The 21,641-nt window shown below is 45.0% G+C and overlaps 1 protein-coding gene across 1 annotated transcript in view; it reads left to right on the forward strand.

The window, feature by feature from the left end:
- Positions 1–21,641, forward strand: part of TDRD7 (tudor domain containing 7) — an 85,250-nt gene that overhangs the window by 48,145 nt on the left and 15,464 nt on the right. The window contains exons 8-12 of the mRNA XM_077139929.1: positions 2,954–3,140; positions 9,488–9,599; positions 11,091–11,293; positions 14,776–14,910; positions 17,464–17,550. Of these exons, the coding sequence (XP_076996044.1) occupies positions 2,954–3,140; positions 9,488–9,599; positions 11,091–11,293; positions 14,776–14,910; positions 17,464–17,550 (724 nt within the window). The remainder of the gene's footprint in view (positions 1–2,953; positions 3,141–9,487; positions 9,600–11,090; positions 11,294–14,775; positions 14,911–17,463; positions 17,551–21,641) is intronic.

Genomic DNA, 21,641 nt, shown 5'->3' on the forward strand with positions numbered 1-21,641 from the left:
GATTCGCCCTTGGACCCAAAGGTGCCCAAATGACTTGAGCCTTTAGATATCACTGCCTAGGGGACGAGTCACGGCTTAGGTGGCTTCTGACCACTGGAATTCCAATAAACTGCCAGGCTCTGGGTGCCTGACGTGAGCTTTTGAAGAAATCATAAATACACCGGAAAGATGTAATCTGCAGCTTCCGGCGACAGGATGGGAGTTTGTGTAGCTAGATCTCTGGAAATATCTGATCAGGAAAAGGCTGAAGCAGAACAGAATCCAGGCTTCTTACCCAAAATATCCCTATGGTTTGGGTATTGCCTCCCCAGAGACTCACAGCTGTGAGCTGGGAACGCCAGAGAAGGACCATGATAGACAATCAAAGGTCTTCAGTGAAAGGATAGGTCAAAAGTATTAAAGCTCTTCCATTTCAGTAAGCTAAGCCCGAGGACAAAGCAGTGAACACAGTACCTAGGGATATTGGAACCAGAAGAACCTGTGGCAGCTTTAGAGAAGGCTTGTTCTTTACAGGGGTCATAGACATGTGAAACTGAAGGTCAGGAGGGTTTGGGGTCCCATGATGTTTTGCTGGTACATGGGGGTGAAGGAAGGATGTTGGGAGCACATTGCTGACATTTACCATTTGGCATGATAAAGAAGACCTAAATCAACCCCCTGGGCAAGGTCCTTTGGTGTCTGTTGCCAGTATTCCGTGGTGTCATTGTCAGAGACTAAGCACTGGCTAGGTCCAGCTTGGAATGTCTGATGTTCTTACCAGGGACCGGCAGAAGTCTGGGTCAGTTCTAGGACTTCAGTGGGGGGTTCGACCTCTTCCAGGATGATTGGCCCAGGCTCTTTTTCCACGTGGGTTTGGATCCTGGAATCAGCCTTCTACATGTCCAGGAGGTGGCCTGGCCCCAGTGTCAGTGGTGGCTGCTGTGCTGTTGGCCAAGGTCATTAGCTATTCCCCAGAGACTTGGCAGAGCCCCGCAGGCTGAGCCCTGTCCTGTCCCTACATCCTCTCCCACACAGTAAAACTCTCTTCCTAAACTGGCCTGCACATCCTTCTTTGCTCCTTTGCTCAGGTTGTTTGAGGACACATCTGACCTTGTTCTCGCCACCACTCACTATCACACCAACGGGGTCACTGTACCCCTGACATCCCCCCGCCGCAGCCATTGGCCGCCCTTCCCTTCCTGCACCTGCGGAGAGCAGACCAGATGCTGCCTGCAAGGGCCCAGGCTGCCCCTCACTGCCTCCCTCCTCCCCGCAGGAGCCTGTGCTGGGCACACTGCCACACGGCCCAGGGCCTCTGCCGGCCGGCGCCTCCTGACTCCACATCTCCGGAGCTGAGCCCCGGGGCGGGCTGTAGACCTCCTGGGAGCACGGGAGCCGTGGGTGGCTGTGTGCCAGCAGCGCCGTGGCACTTGTAGCACTCCTGGGAAGCGAAGGAGAGCGCAGCAGCCTTCTGCAGCCCTTGCCAGAGTAAATAACACACATGTCATGTGTGGTTTTAAAGAGCCATTGCAAAAAAAGAGGCATCCTTTCCATTTTGTGTAGACTTTTTAAGTGTTTCAAGCTCTTTTTGCCTAGTTGCCAGTGCAACAGGGTGACTGTGGCACCCCTGGCCCTGCTGGTGGCTCCCAAGAACCCAAGGAAACTCTCTTAGCGGCGTGGCTCCCCTAAGTGATATTGGGGGTCCCTGGTGACGCAGGGAAGGGCCAGAAGGATGTGAGGACAGTGTTCCTGTGGCGTCTCTCCTTCCTCTGGGACAGCTGCCATCATGTTGACCTCGAGCCAGGATGCTTCGCCCCGGGCTGGGGCCGCCCACTCCTATGACCCAAGTTTAGCTTGCGGGACTTAGAGCCTGGAAAGAGGCACTTTGTGGAATTGCCTCTGAGGACTGAAGGGCAGCCTGTTTGTGGCAGAGAGGAAAATATACACGGTGATAACATAAGGTTTCTGCAGTTGTCAACAGAAGGAAATTGTAGAAGGGAGTAAAGTCATATCTTGGGGAAGAAAAGTACTTCTGAGGAAACAATACACAATTTTAGAGGTATCTGGCTAGAATATAAGTTCTCTCATTTAAGGCTGTCAGAACTCAACATTTTGTTGAAATTTATTCAGTAAATTGGGGAAGGGGTGTGACATGGTTATGTTTAGTGTATTTAAGGCTTTGTTTTTCCTCCAGTAAACTGTCAGTGCTTCTCAGCACTCCAGCCTTATTCAGACCCAGCCTGAGTTCAGGGAAAATTCTCTACTGGATCTTCTGTATTGTCAGTAAAATACAAAGATTTCCAGCAGCCTTATCCAAAATCCTGGACTGACCCTTGGCTATACAACCTACAGTTGTGCTTCGTTTTCCACTGTGTCTTCCTCTCCTCCTGTCCCGTGAGTGCTTTCTCAGCCCAGTCTCCCCTGCAGCCTGCCCATGGACCACTGCCCTGCACAATCTCTAGTTCCCTGGATTGTTCTTGAGCATCTGCTTTACTGTGTGGTGTTGATTCACATCATCTCCCATAATATGTATCTTTTATCAAGAAATAAATGACGATGGATGGATGGAGGGAGGGAGGGAAGGAGAAAAGAAGGGATGGAAGGATGGATTGGAGGGAAGGGAGGGGATGGAGGGATGGATAGATAGACGATGGAAGGAGGGAGGAAAGAAGGAGTGGCAATATGTTAAAAGTTGATGGATCTGGGTATCTTGGTGGGGGGTATGTTGGAGTTCTCTGTGTGGGTTTTGTATTATTTGTGCAACTGTCTTTAAGTGTGAGATTATTTCAAAATGAAAAGTGTAGAAAAGAACAATGAATGTTTATGGAGGACAGGCGTCCTCCTGTTGATGTAAGCAAGTCTAAGGCTGGAGCCAAAGACGAAGATGGCAGCCAGCGGCACCCCATTACTGAACCCCGGTGGCTTTCCTCCTCGGGTGAGCTTCATTTGTGTTCTCCCCCCTTAACCACACCAGGTACGTGGGCAAGGACTATTCTGCTGCCCAGGAGCTCATGGAGGACGAGATGAAGGAGTACTACAGCAGGAGCTCGAAGGAGAGCCCCGTCCAGGCCGTGCACGTGGGGCAGCTGCTGGCCGTCCACGCCGAGGAGGACGCCTGGCTGCGAGCCCAGGTCGTCTCCCTAGACAACAACAAAATAAAGGCAAGCACTGTTCACTTGGTCACAGCAGGCTCAAGGCAGGGGCTTCTTTACTTTGCAAATGTAAAAGAATACTTGTAATATTCTGTGTCCTTCCTCGCCGAGTTTCTTCTCCAGAAGTAGAAAAAGAATGTCCCTGACAACTTTTAAGTCATTGCTAGGCTAACTATCTCGGAGTTTTGCTAAAAATTGAAAAATTCTTCTTCACATGGATCCATAACCCATGGCTGGATAAAGAAAAGGCATTTCTCCCCGTTCCGGGAGGACGGAGATAACACCGGTCAGAGCTCTGCGAGTGTCTCAGGGAAGCTGGTGTGTGGGAGTGAGGGGGCTATAGAGATGCTCAGAGGGGTGACGTGCTCCCCACTTGCCTGTAGCCCATTGAGAATACCCTGGATTAGGAATCAGCTCCTTTTCTGAGGGCCACTGTACGTGTGTGGTGTGCTCTTTCCTGTCTTCCATGAGTGGACTCCCAGATACTTGTGTGTACCCCCTTTCCTGCAGTCGGCCCCTTTCACCTCTTTTCTTCAACTCAGTGAGAATGGGGACTCTTCTGTCCTCAAGGCAGGGTTTCTCTAAGATCAGCAGCCACAGGGCCTTGGTGCTCCCCTAATAACTCACACAGGAGGTTCGCATTAACCCCTTCTGCCATGCCGTCACTGGCCCAGTGTAGTGTTTTCCCGGTGCACATTCACAGCCAATCTGTCGACTTTCAAATTCCACTTAATGGGCTCCTAATTCCTCCCAACCTGTCCTTATATCACTGCTGTCAATCATTTCACTTACCCATAAGCTATAATCATCCAATACTTTGTGCTAGTGTGATTTTGAATAAAATGATAATTGTTAAATCAGTTAAGAGTAAGAAAAATGAAAGATCTTATTTTACCTTCATTTATTCCTTCCTGAACATTCGTCCTTCTTTATGTAGATCTGAGTTTCTGGCCTGTATCATTTTCCTTCTCGGGGAAGAGCTTTTAGTATTTCTTGCATGGCTGGACTCCCAGCACATTTCCTATTTTTAACGTGTCACTTCTTCTTTTGTTGGTGGAAGCTGTGTGTTCATTTGGAATGTATACTTTTGGATGATGAACCTGCCTCCCAAATCTTTACTGTCACCTCTTTCAGGGCAGAGGGGCTGCTATTATATGGAAAATCTGTGGGGAGAAGGGCTCTTTTCTTTCTTAAAAAATTTCCCCTTGCCCAAAGGGACATCTGTCACATGAGTTGGGCTCATTTCCATCCTTCTTGATGGGTAGGACAGTGTAGGTGTAGGAAGATACAGTCTGTGAGGGGAAGCATGTCTAGGGATCTTTGGGTTGTTTCCAGGTGTTCTAGCGGGGAAATACACTTCTGTTTCCATGGTCTCCATTCCATAATACAAAACCCGAATCCACATGGCTGTGTCGTCCCCTGGTCGCTCATCCCAAGTACACCACTGAGTGCAGATGACCAAGTCCCTGACCTTGGCTCAAGTCCAGCACTTACCATGTACCGAAACCCCAGCTGCAAGCACAGTGTGGGCAGGTGAGAGAGGGATGCTTGCTGCTTCTTACCTGGTTAGGTCAAAGGGGGGGCCCTGGTCCTTCCCCTAAGTCAGCCGACCCCAACCACCCAGCCACCCTTTGCCATTCACAAAGAGATTTTGAAAACTCCTTAAATCTACTGAGAAAACTCCTCAGATCTACAGAGACACAACTTTTAAGCAATTTGGCATGAGCTTAAAAATCTGAAAACTGGACAACAGTTTGCCAGCTCCTTTTAAAGTTAAATACCTTATGACCCTTAAGTATTCCGCTCTAGAGAAATGAAAATTTATATCCACAAAAAGATGTGGACACACGTTTGTAGCAACTTTACTATTTATAATTCCAGACTGGAAACAACCCAAATATTCACCAACAGATGGCTATATAAACAAGTTTTGGTTTATCTATATAATGGAATACTATTCAGCAATAAGAAGGAATGAACTACTGACATACACTGTCAAATGAATAAATCTTGCGGACTTTATGCTGAGCAAAAGAAGCCAGACATAAAAGAGTAATGCTGGGTGATTCTATTTAAGTGATATTTAAGAACAGGTCATATTTCATCTGTAGTGATAGAAATCGGATCGGCAGTTGCTAGAACAGGAGGTGGGGGATGCACTGTGGAGGGAGGGGTAAAGGGAACTGCTGGGGGAGTCTGTGTCTCAGTTACAGTGGGGATTGCATGGCTGTTTCCATTTGCCAAAACCCCTCCGCTCTGTACTTTACGTGGGTGTCTTTTAGTCTTTGTAAATTGCGTTCCAATAAAGTCAGAAAAAAGCTGAGGACCAAGTTGATTCCTGGATCCCTGGCCCCAAAGGGGAGCACAGGCTTGTAAGCAGCAGCTGGGGCTGCCTGTGGGTGGATCCCTCCACCCCTCTGAGCCTACAAAGCCAAGGTGATTCGGGTCTAATGTCTCCTGGGTGCCCAAGGGCACTCCGTGGGTTTTCCTTTATCTGTATCTGAGATGCACTTCCCCGGGGACATCTCATGGGTGAAGACACCCAAACAGAGAGACCCCCACCTTCATGGAAACCTCCTCTGGGAAAGAAAACCAGAGGGGTCAGCCTTCCACTCAACCTTGAGTTGAAGAAAATGGATTGAAAGTTCTTCTGGGGTGCGCTTTATAACACAAAGTCGACGGGAATTGTTTCTCGGAGATATCTCAACCTTGGGCGAATCTTGGTGCTGGACGGGGGCCTGGCCCACTCCCAGAGGAGACTGGCAGCCACCAAATGCCGGGGACTGCGATCAGTTGCACCAGGGGTGGAGAGCATCTTGGGGGAAGCCCAAGTCAGATCACCCGTCAGTGGAAGTTCAGACCCCAGGAGAGAGGGGGTGCTGGGGCAGGAGCAGTAGCACATTTCAGAAGCCTGAGCCCAGCGGGCAGCCCTGTCGCTGCACTCTGCTCCATGAGAAACTGATGGCTTCTAGTTGATAGGGGCTAACTGCCCCCAGACATTCCCCAATAAATTTCTGTCTGCCTCCTGACTGTTTCTCCCCCCTGGGCCTTAGGAAGCTCAGTATAAAAGCATAGGGATTGGGTGGACCATGGTGGCTCAGCAGACAAGAATGTGTGCCTGCCATGCTAGAGGACCCGGGTTCAGTTCCCAGTGCCTACCCATGTAAAAAACAAAAAAAGCATAGGGATTGAATAGGAAGAAAAGAACTGTACAAAAGTCCCTAGTGACACGTTAACAATGTTGCAAACATTCCCCATGGATGTCCCCCAGTCAGAAATCTACAGGGCGTCCCTCCACCTCGTTTCCTCTCTTCCCTTCGCTTTGGGTTTGGAGTCAGACAGCCCTGGGTTTGAACGCCAGCTTTGCTGTTTCGAGTGATCCCTGGAAAGTTATTTAATGCCTCTGATTTGTTATCTGTAAAATCAGAGGCTAGCATCATAGTAGTATCTTACCTGCTACACTTTTCATTTGTTATTTCACTGTTCTAAGGCCATAACCAGACAGACAAGTCCCTGTTCTTAAGAAGCATAAGTTCTAGAGAGAAGAGACAATAAGTATGCAGTAAATAAATATGGTATATTACATGTACCAAAGGAACTAAGCTGGGTGTTGCAATCTAGAAAACAGCTTGAAGGGAGGGCTAGGCCAGAGAATGTGGCCTCCTTTGTATTTTTTAAAATCTATTTGGTAGCTGTGTAGTGAGTGGATTACAGAGTGGCAGAGAAGGAATGTAAGACCAGTTAGCTGGCTGTTGCAGTAGCCAGCCACCTTGCAACCTGAATTTCGCTGATGCTAGTGGAGCTGGAGGCAGTGGGGCTGATTTAGGATCTATTTGGAGGTAGAACTCAAGGGACACTAACTAATTGGGGGTGGGGAGTGGAGGGTAGGCAAAAAACAGACTCGGGAGTCTGCTGGGCTGGTGCCTGAGTAGACAGAGGTGCCATTTGTTGAAATCAAGAAGTTGGGGAGAACAGGTATGGGGGAGAATCAAGAATTGTACAGGACCTGCTAGGTTGGAGTCCACGTGGTTGAGTTTGGGACTCAGGGAGGTCTCCCAGCCCAGGTTGGGAGATGTGCCTGTTTGAAACTGTTGTGAACCCCAGAAAAGCCACGTTCTTTAATCTTCATTCAATATTGTTGGGGGGGATCTTTTTGATTAAGTTCTTTCCATAGAGATGTGACCCACCCAATTGTGGGTGGGACCTTTTGATTAGGTAGTTTCCATGGAGATGCGTCTCCACCCATTCAAGGTAGGGTTGCTTACTGGAGTCTTTTAAGAGAGAACCACTTAGGAGAAAACTTCAGAGCCACCAGAACCTACACTGGCAGAGACCCTTATAGATTAAGAAATAAAACTCCCCAGGAAGCCTTTTGAAATGAGGGGCCTGGAGAGAAAGCTAGCAGACATTGCCTCATGCCTTCCCAGCTGACAGGAGGTGTTCCTGACCTATCTGCCTTTGTTGAGCCAAGGTATCCTCTCTGGATGCCTTAGTTTGGACACTGTTAGAGCCGTAGAACTGTAAGCTTGCAACTTAATTCCCTTTTTAAAGGCCATTTCATTTCTGGTATATTGCATTTAGCACGCTAAAACAGGAGGCATCAGCTTAGAGGTGCTTTTAGAACCTGAGACCTGTGAAAGACCAGCTGGGGAAGAATACGGGGAGAGAAGAGTGATGAAAGAAAGTATCCCTCGAGGAGGGTGCGGCCTGCAGCTGTTGCTGCCCAGAGTTGTGGCGGCTTAGTGTCTTGTATAGCAGTCAGCTCTTAAGAGAGCTGTCCTTGTGGCTGTGATCTGGCTCCCCACATTCCCCTTTGTTTGGAGACACCCAAGCTGCTCAGCAGCGGCCTTGTTTTCTTGAGCTCTGCAATGCTTGGCCACGCTTACCTGCTCCCTGCTTGCTTCCCACCTCTCCGGTTGTGGGCCCGGGTGACTATGAGAAGCAGGAAGGGTGGGATTGGCGGCATCCCAGGGGTGTCTGCGGGTGTGCCAGCGGCGGCGCAGTGAGTCCTGTAGCCACCAGAGGGCGCCAGAGAACAGGGAGTGCCGGCCTGCCGGTGCCGCGGGGCCGGGAACAGGGGACGCGGGTGGGGGGGGGTGACTGCAGCTGCCCCGCAGGTACGTGGTGTGGCGATTAAGAAAAGGAAGGAAGAAAGCACCAAGTGTTATGGAAATCCTTTGGGGGCCTCCCGCGCAGTTGATCCATCACCTGCTGTTACTCTGAGAACACCCTGGTTTCCCAGGAGTCCTGACGTCAGGCCACGCGCTCCCGTTCTGGGACCGGAAAGGGCAGAATCGGCGTGCGGGGGCCCCACGGGGGGTCCTGACCAAGGGCGCCCGAGGCGGGTGTGGACGCCGAGGATCCAGCCGGCGTGGGGTCCTCGGATACTCGGCCTGCGGCCCCGCGCGTTTCAGGGCAGCCCCGCACCCCGCCGCCTGTGCCCGCACACCTCGGCTGCGGAGCCGACCCGCGAACTTGGTCTCTGCGCCCCGCCATCGCGTCACGAGCCAAGGACCCAGAGGGCGTGGTGGCCGCTTAATCGTCGTCATCTCTTTTCATTAGAGAAGCTAATTTTATAGGTTCCCAACAGTTTCCCTCAGATTCTTAGTGAGCATTTTAAACCCAGAGCCTAACGTTTCTAGGTTTTACTTTTCTCAAAAAAAGAAAACGCCCCTGGGTTTATATAGCTCTTTTCAGCTGAAAGATTTTATCAGCTCTTGGCCATCCGGGGGTTGGTGACAGGAGGGTCGTTCTGGGTTCTTGGGGCACAGACCCCTGCCAGCAGGTTTGGGGCCTTTATGGAGCCAGAGAGGCCAGACCCGCCTTCCACAAGAGCAGGAGCCCCGACTCCCGTGGTCGAGGTCCCTGAGGACCCGCCGGGTCATGGTTGCTGTCGCCGGAAAGCGCCCGGCCCTGAGGCCCGGGGCAGAGCAGGCACCTTGCATGCTGCTTTGGGGCATTGGAGTCGGAAACTGCCGCCAGACCTCCTAGAAACAAATACTGCTGCCCAGGGGACAGGGGCAGGGGCCTCAAGAAAAAGCCAGCAATGCGGGCATTCCAGATGTTAACGAAACAGTGCCGCCATCAGGGCTGGCAGGACGGGCACGGGGAGGCGGCAGAGTGGGCCTGGGCTCGCCTTGTTCTTCCCGGGGGCCAGGGCGCAGGGGCTGCCGCCAGCAGTCAGCCCGTCTCCAGGCAGCCGCGGTGCCCGCACGTCTGGCAGAAGCTGCACTCTCACCCCGCATGCTGATCGGGGAATAAAACGGAGCCAGGGAAAACGTATCAAATGGGGTTTTAAGGAGTGAGGTTAAAAAACTTACCTTGGAGCTGAACTTCGTTTCTTTTCTTACTGTTAGGTATGCTATGTTGACTACGGTTTCAGTGAACGTGTCGAAAAGAGCAAAGCGTACAAATTGAACCCCAAGTTCTGTTCACTCTCATTCCAAGCTACAAAGTGTAAACTGGCAGGTAAGTGGAATGTGGTTGGAAGCTCTGTCCATCATGAGGGCTTGTTATCGTACTTTGGGGTGGGTAAATCCGTAGGTGGTCCACATGTCTCAGGGTGGTGAGGGGTTTCTTGAAAGGTGTGAACAAACTTATGTTTAAGTCATGATCGTCCTTAAAATCGTGGTCCCACTGGCCGCCTGGGACATTTCCCCACTGCTGTAGTGACAGCTGATGGAAGCCCTGTGTGGTGGGACCTGAGCAGAGCCTGAGTTTGGTCATGCAGTGAGGGGCGCTCAGTTCCGGCCCCTGGCGTGGACGGGGGTGAGCCTCCCCACCCAGACATGAGCCCAGCTCGTGGTTCTTTCTCCCCTCCTCGAGGAAGCGTAGAGGAGTGTGCATGTGAGGGAGGAGCGCTGCGGGTGCCCTTCACACGCGGGCGCCCTTCACACGTGGGCGCCCTTCACACGCGGGCGCCCTTCACACGTGGGCGCCCTTCACACGCGGGTGCTGTGGGTGTTGCTGGTGAGGAAGAGCCCCGGGAGATGCAGCATGCCAGGGGAGCATGAGCTCAGTTGAGAAACTGACCCTAATTCTCTCATACAAATCAACTGAGAAGGGAATGCCTCCTTCCCAGCCAGCCTGAGACCTTACCCTCTTCTGGAGGAACTGGATTTGACTCTGTTTGGGAGCTAAATCCCAAGAAATTTCAAAAGCCTCTTGGAAAGGCATGGGACTCAGCGCGTGTCCAGAGCACGGGACAAGATTGAGTGTGCTGCAGTGAGAAGGCCTGTACTGCTGTGTGTCTGGAGTAGAGAATGAAAAGCTAGTTTTAACCTGTTTAATAGATTCATTTAGATTTGTCATATAAATAACACGTGAAATTACAATTTTCAAAGAATTTGAAAGAGTATTTGAGCTACAATAAAATTCACCTAATACCTGTATTGTTAAACATTGTTTAATCGTCCTCTGATAAATCTGAAGAAATCTGTGATATCTTTCAGGGTCATCATTGTATATTTTAAAGAAAGAAAGAAAAAAATAGCCATCTCAATTTCTATACATACATGTTCATTTTATGAGAAAAAACTATCTGGATTTAATTATAAAATTTAAAAAGTCAAGGGTACAGATTTTTAGGAAAAAATTATAAATATGTGACTGACAGATATAATTGATTGATAGCTTTGCATTTGTGTGCCTTATTGTTTTAAATGAGGTGAAGAATGCTTCTCCGGAGGTAGAAATTTTGGTTGACCGTCCACGTTTCTTCTAAACATGTTTTAAGGTTGCCTGTCTTAGTGCAGTCATTCAAAGAGGTATTTGAATGATATGTTTTAAAACCTACAAATAGGTATCTAAAGAAGATGGTAAAACAAAGCTTTCCATTTAAAATTGAGAAATTTTGTAGCAGATTCCTAATTGTCCTAAGCAGTCAAAGCAGACACAGCCTGTCCATTGAAAATTGATTTTGCGAACTCATTAGAACTTAGAATACTCCATGTTTTTCAGGGTTGGAAGTTCTAAGTGATGATCCGAATTTGGTGAAGGTAGTTGAGTCTTTAACATGCGGGAAGATCTTCGCAGTGGAAATACTTGAAAAAGTCGACGTCCCGCTGGTGGTCCTGTACGATACCTCTGGAGAAGATGACATCAACATCAACGCCACCTGCCTGAAGGCCATATGTGACAGGTCGCTGGAGGTCCACCTTCAGGTACCTTGTATGGCTGGCTGGCTGTTGGAAAGGAAGTCAGGAAAGAATGTGACAAATTTTAGGCCAGCAAGTGAGAAGTGTCTTACTTGAAAAAAATATATGTTCCATCATATTGGGTTTTAGGTTATCATCATATTTAAAGTAAATTCTGAATTTAGAAGACATGGAGATTACAAAACTCCACATTCCAAAAATCACGGTTTTCTTTTGTGCTTACGGTAACCAATGAGAAAATACACATGAAGGAAGAAAATCTCATGATCAGTAACTCCAAGCATAAAATACCTGGAAATTAGAATGTGCCTAGAAATTTTTGAGACTTAGACATGCCAAAAAATATGTGACTAGATGGACAAATAAAACCTTGTTCTCACACCAAAAACATTTTAAAAAATGCAAATTCTCCCGCAAACTAATCTGTTAATTTAAATGTGATCACAAAATCCCCAGCAGAATTATTTTGGAATCTGACAAAATGATTTTAAAATTCTTTTGAAAGAATAAAACAAATATGCAAAATTCATTGAAAAGCTTTTTGAAAAAGTAAGTCTTAAGAAGAGACCAGCTTTATTAGAAATTAAGAAATAGTAAGGCCTCATTTTACACAAACTCAGCAGACACGAGTTCAGGCATGTGCAATTGACAATCAAAAAAGAAATTAAAAAGACAGAGAATTAAAATTTTTAAAAATTACTTCTATGATTAATTTTGTTTACTTATTGTTCCTGGAATGTTATTTGCCTTATTTATTTTAAAAATGCATGATAAGCTATGTTCATATAAGAAAATATTTATTAAATAATGGAGTTCACTTATGTGTGATTTTCAGCTTATACATAGGGTCTTGGAACATGTTGGTTGTGTAAAACAAGATCCTACCTTGCATCATAAAGCATCAGTAATTAAAACAGTATAGAAGAAGCCTACAAATAGAAAAAGATATTAATGAAATAGATTAAAGACTTTAGAAATAGGTTTCAAATACATATATGAGGTACAATACTTATGATAACGGTGAAATAACAAATCATTAGGGAAAATACAGATTATTCAACAAATAGTAGTAGGACAGCCAGCTAACTATGTGGGAGAAATCAGGCTGATTCCCTATATCACTGTTCATACACAAAATAAATCCTAGGTGAATCAAACATTTGAACAAAAGCAATGGCCTATGGAAGAAAACACAGGTATGTGGCTTTGTATCCTTAGGAGTGGAGAGTTAATATTACACAGAGTGAAAACAATAAAAAAAAAGTGACACATTTGACCTTAGAGAAGTGCTACTTCTCTGAAGCAAAGAACACAATAAGCAAAATTGAAAAACTGACCTGGAAAAAGAATTGTAATACATAGAGTAGAGATTGTTTACCTTAGTATAGGGAGTTCTCTCAACTCAAAACTGTGAATAAGTCAGTGAAACAGTGGTTCTTAAAGTATGATCCAGGGGCCAAATTATTTGCGTTTTTTGCTCATTGTCTCTTGAGTGTACAATGGAATTTTCCAGAGGTTACTCGACAAGTAATATTTGCCACAGACTGAATGCAGAAGTAGATATGAAAATCTAGCTGTTTTCTATTATGTTGGACATTAAAAGTAGCTGCAAAAATGTAAAACAGTGACACTCCTATTTTTTTCCTTTGGAAAATGTAATTATTTTAATAAGTTATTTTTATGAACTTGCAATGAGTTTATTTTAAATAAATTAATAAATAGCTCTTTTAAAACTTTCTCTCTTAATCTCAAATGCATTAAGCCTTCATAGATATAATCCACATAAACAAAAGCTCTTCAGGGTCCTCAATAATTCTTAAGAATGTAAAGGGGTCCTGAGACTAAAGTTTTGAGAGCTACTGCAATTTAAAAAATGAGCAGAAAGACATAAACAGGTAATTCAAAGATCATACTAGATTACGGTACAAAAATCCAGTAAACTTGAAAAATCTGCATAACCTTATCAATATCAATGTATTTATAGATAAGCACTAAAAAACTTAATTTTAAAAATTGCAAAGAACTTAAACAGATAATTAGCCATAAATTGATATTTATTGCAAGTAAATATATGGAAAAGGCATCCCAACCTCATTAATCATTGAAGAAATGTGATATCCCTTTTTTGCACACCAAATTAACCAAGATTTTTAATAGGTAATCTGTCCCAATAAGGGAACACCACTTGTGCAAGTATAAATTAACACAGACCTTTCTAGAAAGCAGTGTGGCAATCTGGATACAAGCAGCTTTTAAAATGTGCCTAATACTTGACCAGCAGTTTCATTTCTAGGCATTTAGCCCAAAGAAACAATCAGAAATGTAGAAAAAAGTGTAATGCTGAAGTATTTCATTGCATTGTGGTAGCAAAAATTGCAAAGAACCTAAATGTCTAGCTTATGTGGTAAGAATGTCTAAAGACACAACATTATGTGGCTGTTTAAAATTGTATTTTTGAAGATTTTTTAAAGTTACATGAGGAAATGTATATGATGGATCATGGAAAAGAAGCAGGAAACATCTACATATAGGGAGATACCAAATTTCAAAATAAATATATCCCTCTTCAGAGCCATACCCATAAATAAAGACAGTTGTACATTTATCGAGAAAAAGAAATAGAGCTGGGAGGGGGGAAACCCCAAAACATTGCTTGTGATTATTTCTTAGGAATCGTATTATAGGTGATTTTTTTGCTTTATTCTCCAAGGTTTCTACAATGAACATATATTAATTTTGCATAGATAATAGGGAAGATAATAGAAAGAAAGAAAAACTTAAATCCATTCAATGTTTTTAAAATGTGAAGAACATAGAAGCCCCCAGGGAGGAAAAGCCTCTGCATTATAGAGCATCTACTGTAAACAATAGGATAAAGTATTAAAAATGATCCTTTCTAAAGACTTAAAGCAACATTGGGAAAAGGTTGATTTTATAATTAATCATATTATAAATGATTATATTTTTCATATAAATTTATAATGTAAGTTTATCATATTATAAAATGATAAATTTTATAACAGCTTTGTTATAAAAATGGAATTTTCTTTATGTTTGCAATTTGACCACAATTGGTTAGCTTTAAACCCTTATTCTGATTACAATTTTTGAGGATTACTGAAACTTCTGCGGTCATGGGACAAGGCCTGTGGTAGACTGCTAATAATGGGACTGATGCTGTGATAGTCTTTATTTTTACTTCTGTTAATATTACGAAAAACTCAGAGTCTGAGTTTTTAAAAAAAATAAATGGGGAGAAAATAAAGCGAAGCTGAAGCTGTTCTTGGCCTTTCAGACAATGGAATGTGCTAATGACTTACTGTATGCAAAAATTTTAAATGCAGACTTTTAATGAGATGAACTTTGCAGGATTTTCTGAAATGGGGGAGACTTTGTAGAAGAGTGTTTTGAGAGGACGGGGGTGCCGGGGCCCCTCCACCCTGCGCGCCCTGCCTCAGCACTCCCCGTGGGTCTTCTTGTCTGGCCAGGTTGATGCCATGTACACGAACGTCACAGTGACCAACATCTGCTCCGACGGGACACTCTACTGCCAGGTGCCCTGTAAGGGTCTGAACAAGCTTGGCGACCTCCTGCACAAGATCGAGGACTACTTCCATTGTAAGGTACGGCCAGCGCCCTTTCCAAGGTATGCCTGGGGCGCACCCACGGGGCTGGCCCGCTGGATGCCCAAACACCTGTCCATGCTGAGTAGTTTGGGGTGGACTCTCTAGCATAGTGGGTAAGAGCTCCAGACTGCAGGGCTACCCAGCCACCTACCCCTGGATAAGCTCTGGGGCTTTCTGGCTTTATAACCTCAGTTTCCACATTGTAAAGTGACGGCAATCATGGGTCCCATCGGGGCTGTCGTGAGAATGGGTGCCTGGCACACCGTGAGTGCCCCACTACAGGCCAATTTGTCATTTAGGGCATGCACTCAGTGAGCCCGGAATGCAGCGGCCCAGGCTTCTGACTGCTGAAGCCGCTGGCCTGGAATTTCATCTCCACCAAAGGAGAAACCGTGCAGGTTAAGGAGAGAGGGAAACCTTCCTTCTTAATTCTATTCCTCCCCTCAGGCAGTTCTCCCCAAGCTCCTCTGGGTCCCCAGAACCTGCCACTTTGGTAATTATGCTGCTGCAAGCTGCGTTGTCTCCATAAGCCCCTTAGCCCTTAATTCTAGAATTTTCTTCTGAATCAGGGTCTGTAGAATGTGTGGTTTTCAGTGTCCCAGGTGGTTTCTTCATCTCTATCAGTGTATGGCAGTCGGGACTCAGTTTCCCAGTACAGAAGCCACTTTAGCCCTGCCCCCCCCCAACCCTCAGAGTGCATTGGGCATCTCTTGGCACTCGTAGCTGGCTTTGTATGCTAGTTATTTGGGTACTTAGGTCCCTTGCTGGAGTGGAGGCTTCTTGAGGGCAGGGACTATGCCTGTTCAAACTTTTCTTGTTTATTTGTTGTTTTTTTAACATTTTTTATTGTGAAATATAACATATATACAACAAAGCAATAAACTTCAAAGCACATCACAGCAGTTATAGAACAGATTGCAGTTTGGTATGGGTTACAGTTCCACAATTTTAGGTTTTTACTTCTAACTGCTCCAAGACACTGGAGACTAAAAAGTTATATCAATATAATGATTCAGCAGTCATGCTCATTTGTTAAATCTCATCTTCTCTGTTATAACTCCTCCTTCTCCTTTGAGCTTTCTCCCAATGTTTAGGGTTATTTGGACTATGCCCATTCTAATTTTTTCATATTGGAAAGGGCTATTGATAATATGGGATAAGGGGATGAAACTGGTTGATGTTCTGAAGAAGCTGGTCACTCTGGGTTTCAGGACTTACCTAGCTTAGGAACCCATCTGGAGGTTGGAGGTTACTGGAAAGTAATCATAGTACATGGAACTTTAGTAGATTCTCAGGTAAAGTCTTAGGTGTTCCTTAGGATTAGCAGGAATGATTTTGGTTGGGGGTTGGCAAACCATAAGCAGCAGTGACTAGCTGAAGCTTACGTAAGAGTAGCCTCCAGAGTAGCCTCTTAATTCCGTTTGAACTCTCTCAGCCACTGGTACCTTATTTGTTACACTTCTTTTCCCCCTTTTGGTCAGGAAGGCATTGTTTATCCTGTGGTGCCAGGGCCAGGCTCATCCCTGGGAGTCATCTCCCATGTTGCTAGGGAGACTTTAGCCCCTGGATTCATGTGCCACGTAGGGGGAAGGATGATGATTTTTCTTGCAGAGTTGCACTTAGAGGCCACATCTGAGCAACAAAAGAGGTCCCTCTGGAAGCAACTTTTAGGCATAGCTATAAGTAGGCTTAGTTTCTCCACTACAGAAACAAGCTTCACAAAAGCAAGCCTCAAGATCAAGGGCTTGGCCTATTGACTTTGCCTGCCCGACTTTTACATCCCATACAGTGCCCAGTGCAGCATCTTACCTACAATTGGTATAGCCAAAACATTTGCCAAATTGAGTTAAACCTGCATCTGGACCACAGTCTGGAACTGATGAACTAGATCTATAGCGTTCTCTTTCTGCGTAACAGCTGTCATGTATGTATGCCAACGTCAGTACTTATATTTACTTTGCTTGTCAGTCTTGGAGAAATCTGAGATGCCCCAGGAGGCTCGTCCCAGGGACCCCTTTGCATGCATGTCCTTACCGCTGTGCTGAGGCATCCCCTGTGGGGAGAGGCCCTGGGCTAGCACAGAAGATGGTGAAAGACCCACAGCCGTGACACCTTAGCATTTCCAGGCACCGATGTACACATTTGTTTTGGGGGATTTAAAATTTTTCTCAAATGATCGTAAGGGTTGGGAGCTGGCTCGCCCAGCCTCTCTCTGCCTGTGCATTTGCTCTCCTACCTTGTTGTCACATCCAGTCCCTCTCTCCTTGTCTGACTGATGGAGCCAGAGCTTAAGTGAGTCCCACGGGCCTCCATGCTAATACTTTCTGGATGTTTTAACATCCAGCCGAGGAGAGTACATTACCATCATCAACAAATGTGGATGTTTTCTAAAACCCCTGGTACCCCCTGCAGTGCTCTCCTGGGAGGGGAGGGCTCCGGGGAAGTCTGATGGCAGACAGGCGGAAAAGTTTGCTTGGCACACAGTGTTCTCAGTTGCGCCACTATGCTCTCGGCCAGTAGTAGTAATAGCACTGCTTTTCTGTCTTGCAGCACATGACCTCCGAGTACTTCATTTCAACACCCTTCTGTGGGAAAATCTGCCTTTTCCATTGCAAAGGAAAATGGTCACGAGTTGAGGTAAATTGGTCACTTGACTTTTTTTTTTGGCTTATTATGAGATATTTCAGACATACAAACAAGCAGGTTTTCTTCTAAAAGCATGCAGTAAGGACCCATGTGGTCACCAGCAGTGTAAGGGACAAACCTGACAATGGGTGGAGGCTCCCTGCTTGCGTGGCCTTTCTTCTACCCCCACCCTTGAGCGCCCCCTGTGTGTGTGCATGTATGATGGCAGTGTGTAGGCAAAGAACAAACAGATGTAAGCGTAACTAAGTAAACATGTCTTTAAAATCATGTAAGCAGTAAAATGTATTGATTTTCTGCCGGATGCCTTTCCATTCTCTGCGCTGGTGACATTCATGCAGGCAGTCGTGTGCTGCTCTAGCCGCTTGGGGCCTCAGTTCCCTCGCTAGAGTGCAGGCTTCTTGAGGGCAGGGCCTCGGCCTCCCAGTTCTGTGTCCCGCACGGTGCCCACTCAAGCATCTTACCACGTGGGACTTCCAGGTATTGGCCGGGTCGGCTTACACCCACTCTCAGCTCACCTGAGCCCAGCCGTGCACGGCTGTCCAGCGCTCCCGCCCTGCTTTCCCGGTGATGGTTGTTTCTGATTTCCCGTTATAAATAGCACCGCCATGCCCTTCCTGGGCCTATCTCCCGAGTTGCATATGTAGGAATGGAGTTTCTGAGTGTAGGAGATGCGTCTCTTCAGCTTCAGTAGATGTTACTGGCTGCTCTCCGAAGTCGCTTCCGCTGAGGGCTCCTGCATCCTGGGGCATCTCAGGCCCTCGCCACCTGCCTAGAAGTCACTTCTCCCAATCTTCAGCCCCTCGCAGCTTTCCTTACTTTCTCCCAAGCTCAGTTGTGAATTTGAAAGATTTGTCCAGTGTTCTATCCAGTATTTCTATCTGTGTGTAAAAAGGTGGATTGGGATTTTTGTGGATTTTTACATTTTTTCTGTTTTTTCATTTGTTTCAGATCTCTAGCTTGCCCAATTCCTAAAAGTGCTAATCTTAACCTAGGTGCAAGGACCTCTGCTTTCCCCGGGACTGTTTGCAAATTGTGTGTGTGTTTGCATGTATTTTTCTGGGGGGGGAAGGTGTCCGTAATTTCTATATGATTCTCAAAGAAACAAACCCTAAAAATGTAAGAGCCATGGCTTTATTGATTTTTTTTAAGACTGCTTAGCAAGTTTTGATAGCTGAATTGTACTGGGTTTTTTCCATAAAATCTGTTGTAGTACCACTTTTTGAATCAAGTAAGTTTTGATATATAACATTTCCATTATTGTTTCAAAGTATTTTTAAATTTTTACAGACATTTCTAATTGTTGGTTGCAGAGCTCTGTGTATCATTTTTAGATCATGTTTGACATTTGGGTATTTCAAATAATCTTTACTGATTTGGGGTCTGTTTGATGTGTTGATAGTTGCAAAAAACATGTTGAAAATTCTCACTAATAACTTGGATTTGTCAAATTTTCCTACAGCTCATCCAATTTTTGGTTTACGTATTTTGCAGTTATTGTCTTTATAATTGTTTTATCTTCTTAATAAATGTAAACATTTATTTACATAATGACCTCCTATATTTATCTTAGTAATTTCCTTTCCAACATTCTTTCTATACTCTGTTGTAACAGAATCCTTCTGTCTTGTGGGAAATCCATTCCATGTGGTCTAGTGGGAAAGCCTATGCAACTCATTCTGTCCACCAATCTCATGGCTTAGTTGCATTTTCTTCCTAGATTTCTGAATATTTTTTCTGTTCTTTGAAGTTTGAAAAATATACCAGATTATGACTCAGTATCTAGTATATCTTTGGGTATTATTTCTTCCAAAGAGTTGGTAACGTAATGCCAATTAATATCTTCTCTTATACCCCTACTCCATTAGCCTATTTCTAATTTTTAAGTCTCTACTTTTCTCTGCACAGATTATGGTTATTGCAAGTTTTTTAATTGGTTTTATATAAAATTATTATCAAGTATCTTAATTAAAAAGTGAATATTATAGTTTACACAATAATTATAAAATAAATAATTGCGTATCATTCACACATGTAAAGAAAGAAAACATTGCCAGTATTTTAGGTGCCTTCTGTGTGCCCCTCTCCCCTCTGTGTGCCCCTCTCTGATTGTATCCATCTTCCCTGGATGATGAAGTAATTATTTTTCTCAGTTTTGCATTTGTATTTCTATTGCTTTTTAAAAATAGTTTTCCTACCTATGCAGGTATTTATAATTTGTTTAATTTATTAATTTTTCAACTTTATGTGAATGGAATTCTGTTATCCATATTACTCTACAGCATGCTTCACTCACTGGAAATTATGCCTTGGAGATTCAGATCAAATTGTATACATTGTAATGTTGTTACATATTCTAAAGTTCCTTTGCTGTTATGAAGTATTCTATGATCTTTCTTTTTTTTAACATTCTTTATTGTGAAACACAACATATATATACACACACACGCAAAAAAAAAAAAAGCAATAATTTTCAAAGTATATCCTAACAGGTAGTTACAAAGCAGATTTCAGAATTCACAATGGGTTGCTCTTCCACAATTTCAGGTTTTTCCCGCTAGCTGCTCCGAGGTGCTGGAGGCCAGAAGAAAGGTCATGCTAGTGACTCCGCAGTCACGTTCATTTGTTAAATCCTGTCATTCTCTGTTATAGCTCCTCCTCCTCCTCCTCTGACCCTTCTCCCAGTCCTTTGGGCTATGTCCATTCTACCTTTCTCTTGTTGGAAAGGGTGTCAGCAGTATGGGATAGGAGAGGGAATTAGTTGCTGCTCCTGGAGAGGCTGGCCCTCCTGGGTTTCAGGACTTATCAGTGGTGTAGGAACCCTGTGATGGTTATGGGTTTCTGGAATGTAAACTTAGTGCATGCAGCTTTTGTAGAGTCTCAGTTAGAGCCCTAGGTGTTCTTTAGGGTTAACAGGAATGGGGTTGGTTGGGGGTTGACAGATTGTGGCAATCAGCGATATCCAGCTGAAGCTTACGTAAGAGTAGCCTCCAGAACAGCCTCTCCACTCTATTTGAACTTTCTTAGCCACTGATACCTTGTTTTGTTACTTTGTTTTGTTACATTTCTTTTCCCCAATTTGGTCTGGAAGGTGTTGTTGATCCCATTGTGCCAGGGCCAGTCTCATCCCTGGATGAATTGTATTGATTCTTACTTCAATTCAGTAAAACCTGCTCATCTTGACTTTAATGAGAATAGGACTTTTCAAATAATTATGGAATGCATATGAATAGGAAGGCCTTGACCCAGAGTTCCGTGATCAGGGTGATATACTCAGCTATAAACTTCAAAATGGTGACTTGGTCAAAAGCATACGCCTTTGTCCTGATCTGAAAGCTCTGTACTGTTTAGTGTCTGACATGTAAAAAGTTAATTTTTAACTTTTGAGTTTTAAGTAATTGCATGCTTTTTAAAAAGTTGCAAAAATGGTACAAGTTCCTTCCTATAGGCTCTTTACCCGCCTTCTCGCAATGTTTGCATCTCACATAACCCTTGTCTAATGATCAAAACCAGGAAATTAATATTAATACACCATATTAACTAATCTGCAGAAACTATAGAAAAATTTCCTAAATTGTCCCGCCCGTGTCCTTTTTCTGCCCCAACTCCCAATCCAAGCTCCCATTTTACATCTTGGTCACTTGCTGCCAGAATCCCTGCCACACGGGGCCAAGGACCCTCCGCTGGACTCCGTCTCCACCCAGGCATGCATGCTCTGTGCCACTGGAGTGAGCTGTCCAAAAGGCAAATAATAACCTGTCTAACCTCTAATGAGGCTTACTGTCCCAAGCACTGGGCTGAATGCCCTTACAGATTTAAAAATTAAAAAAACATTGATCTCATCTTAACAAACCCTGTTATCCCCATTCTGCTGATGTCGCCTCTGTGTCTCCCAGAGGTAAGTCAAGCTATTCGGCTAGAAAGTGGGGGAGCTGAGATTCAAAACCAGATCTATCTGATTCTAAAACCCCCACCCGTCCTACATCCTACCACCTCCAACCACTACATGGTCTCTTACATGGCTGACCTCCCGCCTAACACTGGACATTGGCTTCCCCTCACCTGCTGGGTGAAGTCCAAGTTCT

The sequence above is a fragment of the Tamandua tetradactyla genome, chromosome 2 (genome assembly GCF_023851605.1).
Source record: "Tamandua tetradactyla isolate mTamTet1 chromosome 2, mTamTet1.pri, whole genome shotgun sequence".
NCBI classification, from domain to species: Eukaryota; Metazoa; Chordata; class Mammalia; order Pilosa; family Myrmecophagidae; genus Tamandua; species Tamandua tetradactyla.